This window comes from Eschrichtius robustus, chromosome 9 (genome assembly GCF_028021215.1).
Source record: "Eschrichtius robustus isolate mEscRob2 chromosome 9, mEscRob2.pri, whole genome shotgun sequence".
NCBI classification, from domain to species: domain Eukaryota; kingdom Metazoa; phylum Chordata; class Mammalia; order Artiodactyla; family Eschrichtiidae; genus Eschrichtius; species Eschrichtius robustus.
This window is the reverse complement of record NC_090832.1, coordinates 58,513,017-58,530,936: the sequence shown is the minus strand read 5'-3', so window position 1 is coordinate 58,530,936 and position 17,920 is coordinate 58,513,017. Positions and strand designations below refer to the sequence as shown.

Sequence of the window (17,920 nt, the reverse complement as noted above, 5' to 3'; positions counted from 1 at the left end):
AAATACTTTCTTTGCCAGCCACCCATATTTTAAAAGGCTATTTCATTAAGATAATTCACATTAAGATAAAACTGCAATAACTTCAACTATACCTCATCCTGAAGTTCATCACCACTTTTAACAGAAGCAAGCATATCATATAAAGTACAGCAAAGATCTTCTATTCTTGTTGCTTCGGCCATTTCATTTAAAGTTGCATTTAAGTACTTCTCAACTTCACACCACAAAAAGGAATCGTTTGCTTTTTCCGCAGGCTTGAGGTCCAGGGTGGAATGCTCCTGAAAATGGTCAGTCAGAAACTTCTTGTAATCCAAACTTATAGTTTTCTGGGATTCACCATTTATTGGCAGCTCGTCAAAGTGGTCCAAATCATGCATGTCAAATGAAAATGCTAAATTTTTACCAAATAAAACTCTATCACCATATTCATCTGTTGTCATCTGGACGAGAGCAGTAAGACTGTCTTTACAAAAACGAGAAGTAATTCGATTAGTAGCATTACAAGCTGCAGTGGCAGATGATGAGGGAAAGGGACCAAACATCTGTTTGATAGCCTTTGTCTCCTTGTGACCAACAGAGTCCTTCAAGTGAAATGTCTTGAAGAGAAATGCAGCCGCACTTTCAACTGCTTCTTTCCCATTATCCGTTCCAACTATTCAGACAAAGGAAATAGCATTAGCTCAAATGGATCATGGTTGAAGTTTCCATTTTCAAAGAACTACTACAAATCTTCCTCTGAGTAAATCCAACAGTGAAAACAGACTGACATTCTGCTATAGATAGATAAAGATAACCAATTCAGGAACAGGAAAATCCCTTTAAGTCCATTCCCAAATTCCCAAAGAACTGTATTAGGTAAATAACCCATTATCAGTGTTATATCAAAGTAATTACCTACAACAACCCCTTACCTCTTTCTAAAAACAATTTGAAGCATTAGCTAAATCTTATTTAAAACCAAATTTTAAAAACTGATTTGATGAGCTAGTTAAATAAGTAAGGTGCAAAAAAAGTCTGAATTATAGACTTTTGGAGCTGGAAGGAAGCCTCACAAATCCATAACTTTCTTTCCACGTACTATACATCTGAGATGGCAAGAAATAAATTTACATAGTTTTCATTCAAAAATATTTAATACGCAAATCAACTACACGTCAATAAAAAATAAAGTTTTAAAAACATTTAATACCTTTTCTACAAGGGTAGAAAGGTCAAGGATGAACATAAAAAGAATCTTTTAAAATAAAGTCAGCCATATTACACATTTTCTTTTAAATTCTGCTCTTGAGAAGAGGCCAGAAGTAAATTCTTACTAAAGTAAGAGGAAGTAAAAAGGAGCATCCCCTAATTTCTTTAAGGCATTAATATCTCATATCTGATTCTCTCAAATAAAAGAAGAACCTGTAACTGTGTCATAGAATTCGAAGAAATTCTAAGAGCAGAAAAAAGGAACTTCAATCTTGAAAAGGCCCCAAAAGTCAATGGGACTTACCTAAAGTAATATTGGTGAAGTTAGTAATAATATAATTAATACCATCATCTTCCTGAAACCATGGCTCCAATCACATTAATCACAAATCTTGAGCAGCTTATGATACAGCTCAGAAATTCAACCCAAACTCCTATACTTTGTTTTCAAGTCATGCCAGGAACTGACCCCATTCTTTTTTTCCAGCTTTACTGGCTATTATACATTTCCTGCTCCAGCCAACAAGAATTTCTTAACATCCAAAACCCAGGTCCTGTTCTATTCTATGCCTATTTCCTATGCCTTTATTTTAATCTTCCCCAAGGCCTCTGATTATTCAAATACTACCCATGTTTCAGAATCCAGCTCAATTGCCTCTTTCAAAGTGAGGATAATACTGTGTACATTGCTGTATTCCCTCACTGTTACCTAGTCAAAAATAGGTGTCTCAGCAGAGATTTAAACTGTTGAATTGAAGTGAATCCAGGCCTCAATGACACCAAACTAGTGTTACTACATTATACCACATTGCCTGAGTAACTTTTTATTGTTACTTTTTATTGTTTTATTTTATTTGATGTTTACAAATGTGTGTAGAAGACTAAGTTTATGTAAGTGAAGATAAGCAATTTTACAATGTATGTCCATTATTTAATTCTTTAAGTATGAAGTCTACTTTTACGATTATAAAGAATTTATAAAACACCATCTGACATATAATTATTCTTTTAGTATTCAGGAGAATACATGACAAAAATCTTCTAGAAATTAAATAATGCTTTTGAACTAATTAATTGAATAGGATTTGTGTATATTTTACTTATTCAGTCTATATATGAGGTTTGGAAAACTTAGGTTTTGGATAACTTAGGGATTGTGATAACTCTACAGATAATTCAACAGGTTTGGGACTACCGAAGTCTGACGGAAACTGGAATTCACATTTACAAATTCGTTCTTTATCTAACATTGTAAATGTTACTCTTTGGTAAAGAGAGTATCATTTTGCATCTTGGGATTTTCCTTAAACAACTTACTAAAAACTTTTACATTAAATTATCTCAATTCTTCCTAAAAAAATTATCTCCATCTTTTAGACGCTAAAATAGAGACTCAGAATTAAATTTGGGAGAGATCAAACAGCTATTTAGTTATTAAACAAGATTCAAAGAAATCTTCTAACTCCTAAAAAAAGTTCTTTCTACTACACTACACTTCTAGAAAGTAGATTTATCTCTAATTCTCATTTAATAAACAAACAAATAATCACCACCGTAGGAAATAAATAAATTTGAGAATAGTAAATTTATTACCAAAAGTGGAATTAACTTAAATACCTATCATTAAGTCACTGGTTAAATTATGTTACAGCCATACATTACATTCATTAAACATAATAAAGTGGATCCATATATCTTGCCGTAAAATAACCTCCACAATACATTAAGTGAGAAAAAAAAAAGTGAGTTATGAGTTCACTTTTAAAGAAAAAAAATAACTGCAGATTCATAAAACATCTACAAAGATCAAAACCAATTTTCTCAAGGATTCAAATTTTTAATTTGAGCCCTTTTGTAATCTACAAAATTTCAAAAATAACAAATACTTTAAACTCTTAAGCCTAGTTCGGTAAGGGTGGTTCATACATGTTAATATCCTTGCCTAACTACTAATTCTTCTGCACAACCTACTCCACCCCATCTCTGAGTTGGGCTGCTAAGAACGGACACGTGTCCACACCACAAAAGGGTTTCTCAAAACTGAAGCTCTGTAGCGTGCTACCTGAGAGTCTGGGAGTTCCAGTTTTTGAGAAGCATTAGCAAACAGCATTTGTTGCCACGGCTGGCTCTCCAACAAAGAAAGAGACGATCACATTTTGAAACTAACGGCAAAGTGACTTCGATGGCGCCGCATAATGGCGATCGCACACGCGTCTTCCAGCCCGGAGCCGAGACATGGTTGCGGCGCGCCGTCCGCACACGATGACGTATCACCATAGGGGAGCGGCTGTCAGAGGACCCCCGATAAGAAGGCAGCTCAGGATGGAGCAGAGAACTGTGGGCCCAAGGAGGGCAGCGACAAAGGCGACCCCCCCCAATTTGCTAGCACAGCTCCCCATCAAGCGGTCTTTTGCTAACTGAAATATGTGAGGGGTGTCTGTAAAACAGAGAAAAGATCTGAAGGGAATGAATGCAATCACATGTCTGACTTGTCAAAGGTCTGGCAGGCCCCACCCTCCTCTCAACAAAATGGAATCAAAAGGGAAATCTACAGGAACCTAAACGCTTCTCTGTTGCTCCCCTTCTCCACAAGCCGGCTGAACCAGCACACAAATTACTGACAACATTGAAAGGGGGGAGGGGGGGCGCTGGGAAAATGTGCGTGGTACACTTCCAGAGTAGAAATTTAGAATAAGTAGCCATGTTCTTGCTTTCTAACACACTATATCCAAAAATGGAACTTGTTAGATTAACCATGATCTTGTTCACAAATAATCTCTTTCCCCCCGCCCATTTCCCTTTACATTTTAAGTACAATTTAGTAACAAGTAATCTTTTAAATGATTATTAGGCTGAAACTCTTTGGTCAATTACACCACTGACTGTGCTAATCTTTCTGAGAGGAATAGGGATTTTAGGAAATTAGTTTTGTCCTCAAAATAAAGTCTCAGTAAAGAATAAAATATACACTAAATAATCAATTGACTAAAGTTTGAATGAAACTTAAGATCTCCAAACCTTTATGGAAGCTAGTCTAGTTACCTACCACTTGAACATCTAATTTTCTATACATAAAACACTGGTGCTGTAGCCCAGAAAACTGGCTCTATGCACTTAGCACTGCAACTGCAATACATTTAAAGAGATGTGCTTAAAAGGTCACTAGAATACTTTTTATTAATAATAAGTTATTATTGCCCTGCCTGCTTTACAGTTATATTGAGAGCAAATGAGATGTATGTGAAATGTAAAAGTGTAAAGATATAATTAGTAACTGATTACTGTAACATAAAACAAATTTGTAAAATTAGAGTTGAGTGATGACAATCAAATCATCCTCAACACACAATTTACTTATATATTTTTCTTTTGATTGCAAAATATTAAGAATTAAAAGGTTGTAAATTATAACTTTTTAGTTGCCTACCTTTATAGTTGAGGAATTCTTTAAAAAGGATGAGTAGGAAATTTTAATTGAAAAATGAATAAAAATATCCATCAACTGTTTACATCCTTAATTGCTAAATATTCAATTAAGAAGTTGTCAACAAATGAGTTCCTTGACTAAGTAATTCTTCAATGTGTAGGAGAACGTATTTTACAAATTTATTTTTTCATGTTATGGCCAAACTTTAAATGTCCGTTTTACCCCTGACATTTGATCTGTAACTGTAAATACCAATATATTATAACCCTGCATCACATTATTAACTTAAGCTCATTCCATTTGTTAAAAATACCAGCAAGGAAGAAAAGCTATAAAAGAGGAAATTGACAGTAACACAATAATAGTGGGGGACTTTAACACCTCACTTACACCAATGGACAGGTCATCCAAAATGAAAATAAATAAGGAAACAGAAGCTTTAAATGACACAATAGACCAGATAGATTTAATTGATATTTACAGGACATTCCATCCCAAAACAGCAGTTTACACTTTCTTCTCAAGTGTGCACAGAACATTCTCCAGGATAGATCATATCTTGGGTCACAAATCAAGCCTCAGTAAATTTAAGAAAATTGAAATCATATCAAGCATCTTTTCTGACAACAACACTATGAGATTAGAAATGAAATACAGGGAAAAAAACGTGAAAAGCACAAACAATGGAGGCTAAACAATACGTTACTAAATAACCAAGAGATCACTGAAGAAATCAAAGAGGAAATCAAAAAATACCTAGAGACAAATGACAATGAAAACACGACGATCCAAAACCTATGGGATGCAGCAAAAGCAGTTCTAAGAGGGAAGTTTATAGCTATACAAGCCTACCTAAAGAAACAAGAAAAATCTCAAGTAAACAATCTAACCTTACACCTAAAGGAACTAGAGAAAGAAGAACAAACAAAACCCAAAGTTAGCAGAAGGAAAGAAATCATAAAGATCAGAGTGGAAATAAATGAAATAGAAACAAAGAAAACAACAGCAAAGATCAATAAAACTAAAAGCTGGTTCTTTGAGAAGATAAACAAAATTGATAAGCCATTAGCCAGACTCATCAAGAAAAAGAGGGAGAGGACTCAAATCAATAAAATGAGAAATGAAAAAGGAGAAGTTACAACAGACACCACAGAAATACAAAGCATCCTAAGAGACTACTACAAGCAACTCTATGCCAACAAAATGGACAACCTGGAAGAAATGGACAAATTCTTAGAAAGGTATGGCCTTCCAAGACTGAACCAGGAAGAAACAGAAAATATGAACAGACCAATCACGAGTAATGAAATTGAAACTGTGATTAAAAATCTTCCAACAAACAAAAGTCCAGGACCAGATGGCTTCACAGGTGAATTCTATCAAACATTTAGAGAATAGCTAACACCCATCCTTCTCAAACTCTTCCAAAAAATTGCAGAGGAAGGAACACTCCCAAACTCATTCTATGAGGCCACCATCACCCTGATACCAAAACCAGACAAAGATACTACAAAAAAAGAAAATTACAGACCAATATCACTGATGAATATAGATGCAAAAATCCTCAACAAAATACTAGCAAACAGAATCCAACAACACATTAAAAGGATCATACACCATGATCAAGTGGGATTCATCCCAGGGATGCAAGGATTCTTCAATATACGCAAATCAATCAACGTGATACACCATATTAACAAATTGAAGAATAAAAACCATATGATCATCTCAATAGATGCAGAAAAAGCTTTTGACAAAATTCAGCACCCATTTATGATAAAAACTCTCCAGAAAGTGGGCATAGAGGGAACCTACCTCAACATAATAAAGGCCATATATGACAAACCCACAGCAAACATCATTCTCAATGGTGAAAAACTGAAAGCATTTCCTCTGAGATCAGGAATGAGACAAGGATGTCCACTCTCACCATATTCAACATAGTTTTGGAAGACCTAGCCACGGCAATCAGAGAAGAAAAAGAAATAAAAGGAATACAAATTGGAAAAGAAGAAGTAAAACTGTCACTGTTTGCAGATGACATGATACTATACATAGAGAATCCTAAAAATGCCACCAGAAAACTACTAGAGCTAATCAATGATTTGGTAAAGTTTCAGGATACAAAATTAATGCACAGAAATCTCTTGCATTCCTATACACTAATGATGAAAAATATGAAAGAGAAATTATGGAAACACTCCCATTTACCATTGCAACAAAAAGAATAAAATACCTAGGAATAAACCTACCTAGGGAGACAAAAGACCTGTATGCAGAAAACTATAAGACACTGATGAAAGAAATTAAAGATGATACCAGCAGATGGAGAGATATACCATGTTCTTGGATTGGAAGAATCAATATTGTGAAAATGACTCTACTACCCAAAGCAATCTACAAATTCAATGCAATCCCTATCAAATTACCAATGGCATTTTTTGCGGAACTAGAACAAATCATCTTAAAATTTGTATGGAGACACAAAAGACCCCGAATAGCCAAAGCAGTCTTGAGGCAAAAAAATGGAGCTGGAGGAATCAGACTCCCTGACTTCAGACTATATTACAAAGCTACAGTAATCAAGACAATATGGTACTGGCACAAAAACAGAAACATAGATCAATGGAACAAGATAGAAAGCCCAGAGATTAACCCACGCACCTATGGTCAACTAATCTATGACAAAGGAGGCAAAGATATACAATGGAGAAAAGACAGTCTCTTCAATAAGTGGTGCTGGGAAAGCTGGAAAGCTACATGTAAAAGAATCAAATTAGAATACTCCCTAACACCATACACAAAAATAAACTCAAAATGGATTAGAGACCTAAATGTAAGACTAGACACTATAAACTCTTAGAGGAAAACATAGGAAGAACACTCTTCGACATAAATCACAGCAAGATCTTTTTTGATCCACCTCCTAGAGTAATGGAAATAAAAACAAAAAAAAACAAATGGGACCTAATGAAACTTCAAAGCTTTTGCACAGCAAAGGAAACCATAAACAAGACCAAAAGACAACCCTCAGAATGGGAGAAAATATTTGCAAACGAACCAACGGACAAAGGATTAATCTCCAAAATATATAAACAGCTCATTCAGCTCAATATTAAAGAAACAAACAACCCAATCCAAAAATGGGCAGAAGACCTAAATAGACATTTCTCCAAAGAAGACATACAGATGGCCAAGAAGCACATGAAAAGCTGCTCAACATCACTAATTATTAGAGAAATGCAAATCAAAACTACAATGAGGTATCACCTCACACCAGTTAGAATGGGCATCATCGGAAAATCTACAAACAACAAATGCTGGAGAGGGTGTGGAGAAAAGGGAAACCTCTTGCACTGTTGGTGGGAATGTAAATTGATACAGCCACTATGGAGAACAATATGGAGGTTCCTTAAAAAAACTAAAAATAGAATTACCATATGATCCAGCAATCCCACTACTGGGCATATACCCAGAGAAAACCGTAATTCAAAAAGACACATGCACCCCAATGTTCATTGCAGCACTATTTACAATAGCCAGGTCATGGAAGCAACCTAAATGCCCATTGACAGACGAATGGATAAAGAAGTTATGGTACATATATACAATGGAATATTACTCAGCCATAAAAAGGAACAAAATTGAGTCATTTGTTGAGACGTGGATGGATCTAGAGACTGTCATACAGAGTGAAGTAAGTCAGAAAGAGAAAAACAAATATCGTATATTAACGCATGTATGTGGAACCTAGAAAAATGGTACAGATGAACCGGTTTGCAGGGCAGAAGTTGAGACACAGATGTAGAGAACAAATGTACGGACACCAAAGGGGGAAAACCGCAGTGGGGTGGGGATGGTGGTGTGCTGAATTGGGCGATTGGGATTGACATGTATACACTGATGTGTATAAAATTGATGACTGATTAAAAAAAAAATAGTTGTGTTAAAAAAAAAAAAACCAGCAAGGCAGGCAAGTGGCTATAAACATTTTATATTTGAATAGAGATTAGCTAACTGATTGTTATGACAATTTATTTTACAAATATGTAAAATACTTGTACCAGCAACTTTCCTAGGACAGCATTATATATAAAAAAGTACAAAAATGATTCAACTTAAACATAACTATCCCATACTCTCATCATTTTTTCCCTCTTACATATTTGTGTCTGCTGCCTGTTAATGTACTTTTTTTCTAAGAAGTATATCATCTAAAGTTGTCACATGAACCTTACAAGCATTCTCCTCATTTTACAGAGAAACACAGATATAGAAAGGTTAAATAACTGAAGTTTATTCCCCCAAAAGGACTTCAAGTAGTGAGACATTCAGCCATGTCTCACTACTTTAAGTCCTTCATGATAAACCAAGTATCCTTAATATCTGTGGGCCAGTTTTTGGACTCTCTTCCATCTGGTTTATTCGTCTATCCTTGGATCAATACTTCACTGTCTAAATTACTGATCTTTATAATAAGTCAATATCCAGAGAGTAAGCTCTCCCTCTTTGTTTCTCAAGGTTGACTTGGCTGTCCTTCACCTTTGAATTTCCATGTAACTTTCAGATTATCTTGTCAATTTCTACATTCAAACACACACCCACAAACACAAACCTGCTGAGATTTTGACTGGGATCACATTGAATCTGTAGATCAATTTGGGTAAAAATGATATCTTTATAGTAGTGAGTGTTTCAATCCTTTGTATATCCCTCCATTTATTTAGGGCATCTTTAATTTCTCTCTATAATATTTTAGTTTTCCAAGAGGAAACCCCGCTCATCTTTTGTTAAATTTACTTCTAGGTATCTGATGATTTTTAATACTTTTGAAAATGGCATTTTTGAAAATTTGCTGCTCGTAAGTAGAAATAAAATTGATTTTTATACTGACCTTGCTAAATTCATTTCCTAACAACACAGTTATATGACTAATGGCAGTTTTTTTCAATCTTTATACTCTTTCTTTCTTTTTCTTGCTTTATTACATTAGCAAGGACCTTTAGTACAGTGAGAAACAGAAATGATGATAGGCATTCTTCTCTAATTCGCTATCTCAAAAGAGAATATTTTTCAACACTGTAACATTAAATATAACGTTTGATCTAGGGTTTTTTACAGATACCCGTTAGCAAATTAAGGAAGTTCCTTTCCATTCCTAGTTAGCTAAGTATTTTTTTAAATTGCAATTGGATTTTAGATATTCATAAAATGCTTTTTCTTCATCTACTAAATAATCATATGACTTTTAAACCTTTATTCCTTTACATGAATCACACTATTTTTCCCATTTAATAATTTAATAATTAACATTTTGTGCACGCACATGCACTTGCACCCTCTCTCTCACGTGTATTTCTTTAACTGATCCATTTGACAGTATGTTGCAGTCTTCAAGACACTGAGATTTAGGATATCTTACATAGCCACACCACCTATCTCACCTAAGATCTTACATAATATTACCTAATGATACCCAACACATATTCAAATTTCTACAATGGCCCCAAATATATCTTTATACTTTTTTTCTGGTTCAGGATTAAATCAAGTATAGTATATTACATTTGATTATTATGTGCCTGTAACCTCCTTTAATCAACAATACCCTCCTTTTTAAATGACATTAAATGACCTTGCCCAGTAAAGCCAAAAAGGCACATAGATTTCTTTGTCTGAAGGTTTTTAATTCCAGATTCAATTTCTTTAATAGTCATATATTCATATTTTCTATTTCCTCTTTTGTCCATTTTAGTCATTTTTGTCATCTTGGTCCTTTGAATCTGTCAAAAGCTTTGCTCATTGTCTCATCTTCTTCTTCTCCATCTGGCCTCCTCTTCCAGAATGGACAGTCACCTTTAGGAAAAAGTGGCCCAAACCAGGGTCATGCTTTCGGGGTTTATTTCTGCTTCTAGATCTTGGCCCCATAATTCTTCAATGCTTTGGTAGTATGCTGATGCAGTCAAATAAATTTTATGTTTTATAGTTTTTCTAGTTATTCTCAGCAGAAGAGTTGTTCCAAATTACCTTGTCTGCCAATCTATGAGAAGTAGAACTCAACTTTTTTGGAATCCACAATTTTCAAGATAGCTATTTTTCACAAATACTTCTGCAAAACCTCCTGCCATATCCCATACACAACAGGCCTTTATTATTCTAAATGCCTACCCTTGCTTCCATAGACAGAATTGCCAGATCCTGCTAATACCTTCTTATACTTCCTTTTTCCAGTCATTACTTTATAAACTGCTTTCCACTCTCAGTTTTGATTCCTCACTTTTTTATAGTAAAATCTTATTTCCTTGACAACTCAAAAAACATAATGAATTCCCAAATTCCCTAAACCACACTTTGTAAGTTACTCCTGTCCTACCTTTTGGTTCATGCTTTTCTCAAAGATAAAGTTATTAAAAGTAAAATGCATAAAAACACCAAAATCCAAATAAAGCAGGGGTTATAAATTAAAGAAGGCAAAACAAACGTGTCTGTGCATGGCAAAATAACTTGAACACTGAAAAAAAACAAAACTAGTTCAGTTCTGGATGAGTCCTGATTTGTATTCAGGATTCAGAGTAAAATTACTAGATCATTCTGTTTGGCCTTAGGAGAGAGATTCACTTACAAAGCTGATTAGGGAACTGCTGGGTCTTTCTACTGATCTTTCCACCATTCTTGACCCCCATCCTACTTTCTGTGTACTCTGTGAAAATCTTAGCCTCCTGAAATGATCATTTAAAACTCTAAATAACAGAAATACATGCCTAATACATAATGCATTTTACTGAATGTCATTCTCAATCTTGACCTCTTTATTTTCAAAAATGTTTTTACTTAGAGCACATCAAATATATTGACAAAGTTTCATTACGAGCAGAATATAGGTTAATACGACTATGCTTATCCTTCAAAATCCATGGAGGAGATAGCTATATCTACAATGAGTAATTAAATAAACTAAGATTAAGTGCCAAGAATACTATTTTTAAATAATTTATAGTATTTTCTCCCTCAAGCTAAGTTTTATTATTAAAATACTCTTTGTGGGGAGAATGAAATCGTAAAAAGGTATAAGAATATATCAAATATAAATCTGAGAGGAAAAAGTACTTTAAAATTACAAAAATTTTTAAAAAGCTACCACTTGTAAGACATTGTCAGCATCAGAGGTAGTAGAGACCATGGTTGACTTTTAGTTGGATTCTCAATACTTAATTTACTTATTGAACATCTGTGTATCCCTTGCACCACATTAGGCACTGGAGTACGAAGACACTCTTGATTCCTAGAATCCCTGTATCATCAAGGCATTCACAGTCCATGAGGGAGAGGACAGAGGTAAATATCAAATAATGAGAAAGTACTCTAAAAAATATAGAATAGATGCCATTCTAATAGAACACTATCTACTAACAATGGAAAGGAATAACAAAGGACATGGATGAAGCCTAAGCCATTTCTTCAGAGATGAGAAGCATTTTACCAGATGATCACAATGGGGAAAGTTATGCTAACACACAATGACAGAGAGACTGCTTAGGAAAGTAAGATAGTAAACATTATATATGTTAGGAACAAAGGTTGCATGTGACAGAATGGCAAGGAGATGAAAAGGTAAATTATTTCAATTCATAAAGGAACTTTTCCTTTCCCATTCTAAGGAATTTGGTCTAAAGAGCAAGCTGGGAATAAAAATGAGCTTTGCTTCTTATAACAATCAGTCTAAAAAAAAAAAAAAGATAAGTCTAGTGACTGTGAAGAAGTTGAATAAGAAAGGAAGGGTGAGGCAATAAGCTACTGCAGTAGTTCAGACATGCTATGGTAAAAGCCTAAACTAGGGCAAATATGTAGAGGGAGTCAATTTGAGAATAGCTGAAAAGTAGACTTTGAGAGAACATGATCTCTGACTACAATGAAAGGAAAGAATTTAGGATTTCCATCATGTTTCCATTTCAGAATTTTGGTCTAGGCCTACCTGTGCCACAAATCAACCACGGGGTTCACTTAACCTTCAAGGACCCTGTTTCTTCACATACAACATGAAGGGATTGGACAAGATGTTCCCTGATGTCCCCTCCAGCTTAAAATACCTATTACTCTGACTGGTCAATACACATGTACCTCATACTACTATGCTCAACTGAAATATAAGTGATTGTTCTTTTTACTTTATTCTCTTGCTCCACGTTTTTAACACAATTACACCAAAATTACCTGTGCTAAAAGGATGATATAAGAGAAGACACAAAGACATGTTTTCCATAAGACTAATCATTTCAATGCTGCTAGTTTTAATTACATTTCCAGTATCAGCAGTATTTTCATTCAAACAGAGTGGATGACTACTAGTCAACTACTAGTTTCACTAATAGTTTTTCAACTTAAACACACCATTAAAAAGTATATATAACAGAGCATTTTCCTAAATACAACCCTAAGATTTTATCTGTCATGAAAATATTCTTTTGAGACATGACATCTCAAAATAATCAATTCCTTAAACACATCAGTCAATAGATTAGCTCCTGAGTATGAATCAGATGCTTTGCTAAAAGGCAAAACTCCTAGAATTATGTTTAATGATCGGCTATTTAAAACAATAAGTTTAGACTTTTCAGAGATATTTGGGGAAAGTAGTCTAAAGAATAACTTATTTTTTAATAACCTTAATTTCCACATCATTTAATAAAGAAAAATTTAGTCATGGTACTGAATAAGCTCAATATTTTATACTGTTTTTGCTAAGTATTCTGAGGTATTTTCATAATAAAATTAAAGGAAGGATATTACAGTTTTTGAAAACTACTTAAGTCAGACCACCCCCCCGACAAATAATTCTAACATCTTAGAAATGAAGACAGTGAAGCCCAGAAGGGTTAAGATCCTACTCAAGGTAATCTAGGTAGATTGGAGACTTTGCATTTTTGCTACTATTTTCTAATGAACCTAACTGCCTCAATATTCTTAAAACATAAAGTCTGAGTCTATGTCAAATGCTGTCACAAATCACATCAGTGTGCTCTATTTTCCCTAGGCTTAGTAAGTAATCTTAATTCTTACCAAAGCCCTTGAACTTCAAAAGATCATCTAACTGCAAAAACATACATGACATTCATTTTGTACTTTCACAACTTAAATTATGAGGGCATTAAATTCAATATTATACTATACTACAAACCAATGATAATTAAATAATACATCAAAGTCAAAATATTTGAATAATAAATTCAAAGATTTGATGATCATAAATAAAAAGTCTTCAAGTATACAAGATATAATAGAAACACCTTCCAAAGTTGGTGAAGGGAAGAAAACTGCCAACCAGCATATGGTGAAGTTAGGATCTAAATTTTCCTTCTACTAAGAAATCACCTGAGAAAACTTTTTCATTTATTTATCAAGTGAAATTTTATTAAGACCCTAAAATATACCAAGCACTATTCTAAGCACTGGGGATGGAGTGTGTTGAACAAGAAAAATAAGATTCTATTCTCATGAAACTTACATCCTAGTAGCAAAACACAGGCAATAAACAAACAAGCAAAATATCAGATAATAAATGTTATGGAGAAAATGTTACCGAGGGTTACAAGATAAAGAATGACTAGGTAAACACTTGAGATTAGATGATCAGCGAAGGCCTCATTAAGGAAATAATTTTTAGGTGAGCTCAGAATAACAAGAAAGGATCTACCCACTCTAATATTAGGACAGAAGAACATTCTCAGCACAGGAAACAGCATGTACAACAATCCCCAAATAGGCACCAACCTGGTGAGTTTGCAGAAGTAAGAAAAGGCCATGTGTCTGAAGCACAGTTAGTGAAAACAAGGATGACTCAAGGTCAGAGAGAAAGGTGAAGGCCAGATCATACAGAGCCAAAGTTATCAGTCTGAACTTTTCATAGGTAGAAACCTGAATTTGCAGTTAGAACTACAGTAGTGTTAACTATGCTTTTTAATTATCGGAGTCTGGAACGGAACAATGAATTTCCATGAACAAACTCAGATGTTTTACCAAAGAGTCACTTGATTTGTTTTACTCTGTCTTCAATCTTGGGAAAGTAACCTGTGTTAAGCCCAGAGTGCTACAATCTCTAACTACAATCTCCTTCAAATGTAATCAAATGATGTAAATATTAGTGTGCATCAGGAACTGAAGAAAAGTTCAGCTTCAGTACTGGCCCTCACTGTGTGTTAGGTGGGCATCTTAAGGTTCCTTCCAACTACATAAAATTTTTAATTTACCCTAATCCTTATTTCAATAAAGACAGTGGTTTAAACTCTAAATTCCTATAAATCCCTCAAGTTGACTGTATTATAATTACTAGTTTACTTCTGCCTCCCTGAATCCTAAGCTCCTTGATAGATAAGACTGTCTCATAATTATGAATACTTCCCTGGAAATTTTAACCTTTCACTCTATAGTATATAGTTTAAAAGGAATCTATTTTTGAACTTTAGTGGTTTAAAAAAAAATAACAAAACTATACCTATTTGTTTTGCAGCCTGCAATATATCTTTTAAGTCTTCATTTACACTTTGCATTTCTCTCTTCTCCAGCTTTTCATTCAAAAATTTTACAATCTTCATCCATGTCAGGTCCAAACCTACAATTTGTTCATGAAGTTTAGACCGCTTCAACTGAAACAGACAGAATAATACAGAAACATACTGATTAAAGGTTTTCTCAAATCTATCATTTATTACATATATTTTGCATTACATTATACAACTTGGCACTGCCCACAAGAATTCAAAATTGTATCTACTCACATCCAAATTTAGAGCTCCCAGAAGGAGCTTTATTTAAATGTGATTTAAAAGAATCTCGTTTGTTTAAAGATATGTTTTAAAAAAGCTTCTTTTTTTTACAGTTTAATCACAATGAATACTCATTATGAAATAATTTCCATATGGCAAAGTAAAAAGCAAAAAGTCCAACATCCAGATAACAATCGGTAACACCCCACATACCTCTTTTCCATTTTCCTGCTCGTTTTTAACATAGCTTAAACCATACTGTATATAAGAACTTTATGTCATGCTTTTTGATGAAAGGCATTTAAAGAAAATAAGGCTCCTATGACAGGTTCAATATATTCAAATCAGTATTGCTTTCCTAAGTCTGATCCTAGAACAAGTTAGGCATCCAGGAGATTCTTATCTATACACACACTTTCCTTGAGACCATAAATCTTTCCATTCTCAAGAACTGACACAGAAAGCAATAAAAATTTTACTTCATATCATTGGACTTGATCCATGGATTAAACTTCATGACGTCTTGTGACCAAATGAAAAGTAGCGGGTCTGACAGAAAACTGTAATTTTCCTCTTGGTTCTATTGACAATATTCCTATTACTTTCATAATTCACTATTACTTCCCTGCCTCAGTTTTCTAAACTGAAATGGAGCTAATTAATCTGGGTTTAGGGGGAGGAAAACAGGCAAATGTAGAGTTGAAATAAGACTGGCCCTAAATTGAATTAAGCTGTTATAATGGGTCATAGGTACACAAAGTTTCACGTTACTTTTCTGTCTCTTTTGTATATGTTGGATATTTCCCAAGATAAAAAATTACATTAAAATGAAGCTCATTATATCTGCCACTTTCTTTCCTCAGAGGGGGAAAAAGTGTTTAAAAGCCTACAAGAATAAATTAAATGACATGGGATGAGCATGTAGTCCTTATAACTTTCAAATTTTAAAATCTCCTGTTGCATCTCTTATATAAAATAACTTGTAAAGGGCCTTGGTTAGGCGATGAGAGGAAATAATTCAAGTTTAAGATAGCAATATTAATTAACTGTATAGAATATATCCTTATTTTAATTGCTGTGAAAATGCAAAATAGCTCCCATCATAAAGAAGGTTAACTGTTTTGCCTGTAGCAAAATTCTGTACCATCATTAGAGGAAAAATCTACCTAAAGACTGTTACAAATCTTTTTTTTCCTAGTATCAATCTTTCAGTGAAGCTATTAATTGTAAAACTGCATAAGGGCTTTAAGCAATAAAATTCCAACCTACTAGGAAACAATGTTAATATTCTACAAGAGTCAAATAAGGAGTCAGAAAAGTGACTGCTGTTTTTTAAAAAACAGCATAGGGCCAGTTCCTTCATATACTATATTAAATGGCTCATTCCTTCATATGCACAGTTCATGGACCTTTAGGCCTATTACATCCACAACCAATTATAAGGACAAGACAGAAGTGAATTATGAGACCAGCTACAGAGTTTAAGAGATTAATATTCACATTTGATAAGAATTTGACCAGAGATCTGAAAACTTACTCAGATGATCTAGAGGTAAATTACTGGATTAAATTACAAAATTAATTGAGGCAAGTATCTTAGGAACAGAAAAGTTAACAAAGGATTCAATATCATAGTTCTGTTTGTCCTCTTTGACAATACACTTATAAGTGCTTAAAATAAGTATTCCCATAGCAAACATCAATATGCCCATTCCCCTTCTTGGTATAACACCAAAAAAGATAAAACTTGCCATTTTTAAAAATGCACACAAGGACTTCTCTGGTGGTCCAGTGGTTAAGAATCGGCCTTCCAATGCAGGGGACGCGGGTTAGATCCCTGGTCGGGGAACTAAGATCCCGCATGCTGCGGGGCAACTAAGCATGCGCAACACAACTAGAGAGCCCACGCACCAAACTACTGAGCCTGCGCGCCACGAGAGAAGCCCGCGCGCCAAAACAAAGACCCAATGCAGCCAAAAACAAACAAAAAAAAAGCACACAGAATTGAGAAAAAGAATGCCAGGGCTTCCCTGGTGGCGCAGTGGTTGAGAAGCTGCCTGCTAATGCAGGGGACACGGGTTCGAGCCCTGGTCTGGGAAGATCCCACATGCCGTGGAGCGGCTAGGCCCGTGAGCCACAACTACTGAGCCTGCGCGTCTGGAGCCTGTGCTCCGCAACAAGAGAGGCCACAATGGTGAGAGGCCCCACGTGCGGCGATGAAGAGTGGCCCCCACTTGCCGCAACTAGAGAAAGCCCTCGCACAGAAATGAAGACCCAACATAGCAATCAATCAATCAATCAAATAAATAAATCTTTAAAAAAAAAAAAAGACTGCCAAATATTTGCCCGTATCTTATGTTTATAATGGTTTTCATCTAAAAAGTTTACCTGTAAGTCAGTCACTTCTTCATTATAATTATCTTGCTTGGTGACATTTGAAAAGGAGCGCAAGGCTCCTGTGAGACGAGGTAAAGCCATCTATTATTCAATCAGTGATCCATACAACAAGAAACCTGAAACTGAAACAAAACAAGATGATATTTAT

At 34.6% G+C, this 17,920-nt stretch overlaps 1 protein-coding gene across 2 annotated transcripts in view; it reads right to left on the bottom strand.

Annotated features, from left to right (window-relative positions):
- The window catches only part of ASCC3 (activating signal cointegrator 1 complex subunit 3), a 338,689-nt gene that overhangs the window by 295,436 nt on the left and 25,333 nt on the right, over positions 1-17,920 (bottom strand). Inside the window, exons 2-4 of one of the 2 annotated variants that reach the window (XM_068551389.1) lie at positions 17,764-17,894; positions 15,105-15,255; positions 93-652 (exon numbers count right to left, since the gene is read on the bottom strand). In XM_068551389.1, coding sequence (XP_068407490.1) covers positions 93-652; positions 15,105-15,255; positions 17,764-17,853 — 801 coding nt within the window. In that variant the 5' untranslated portion in view covers positions 17,854-17,894. Of the gene's footprint in view, positions 1-92; positions 653-15,104; positions 15,256-17,763; positions 17,895-17,920 lie in introns of those variants that run through there. The other variant, XM_068551390.1, reaches the window with a different exon arrangement.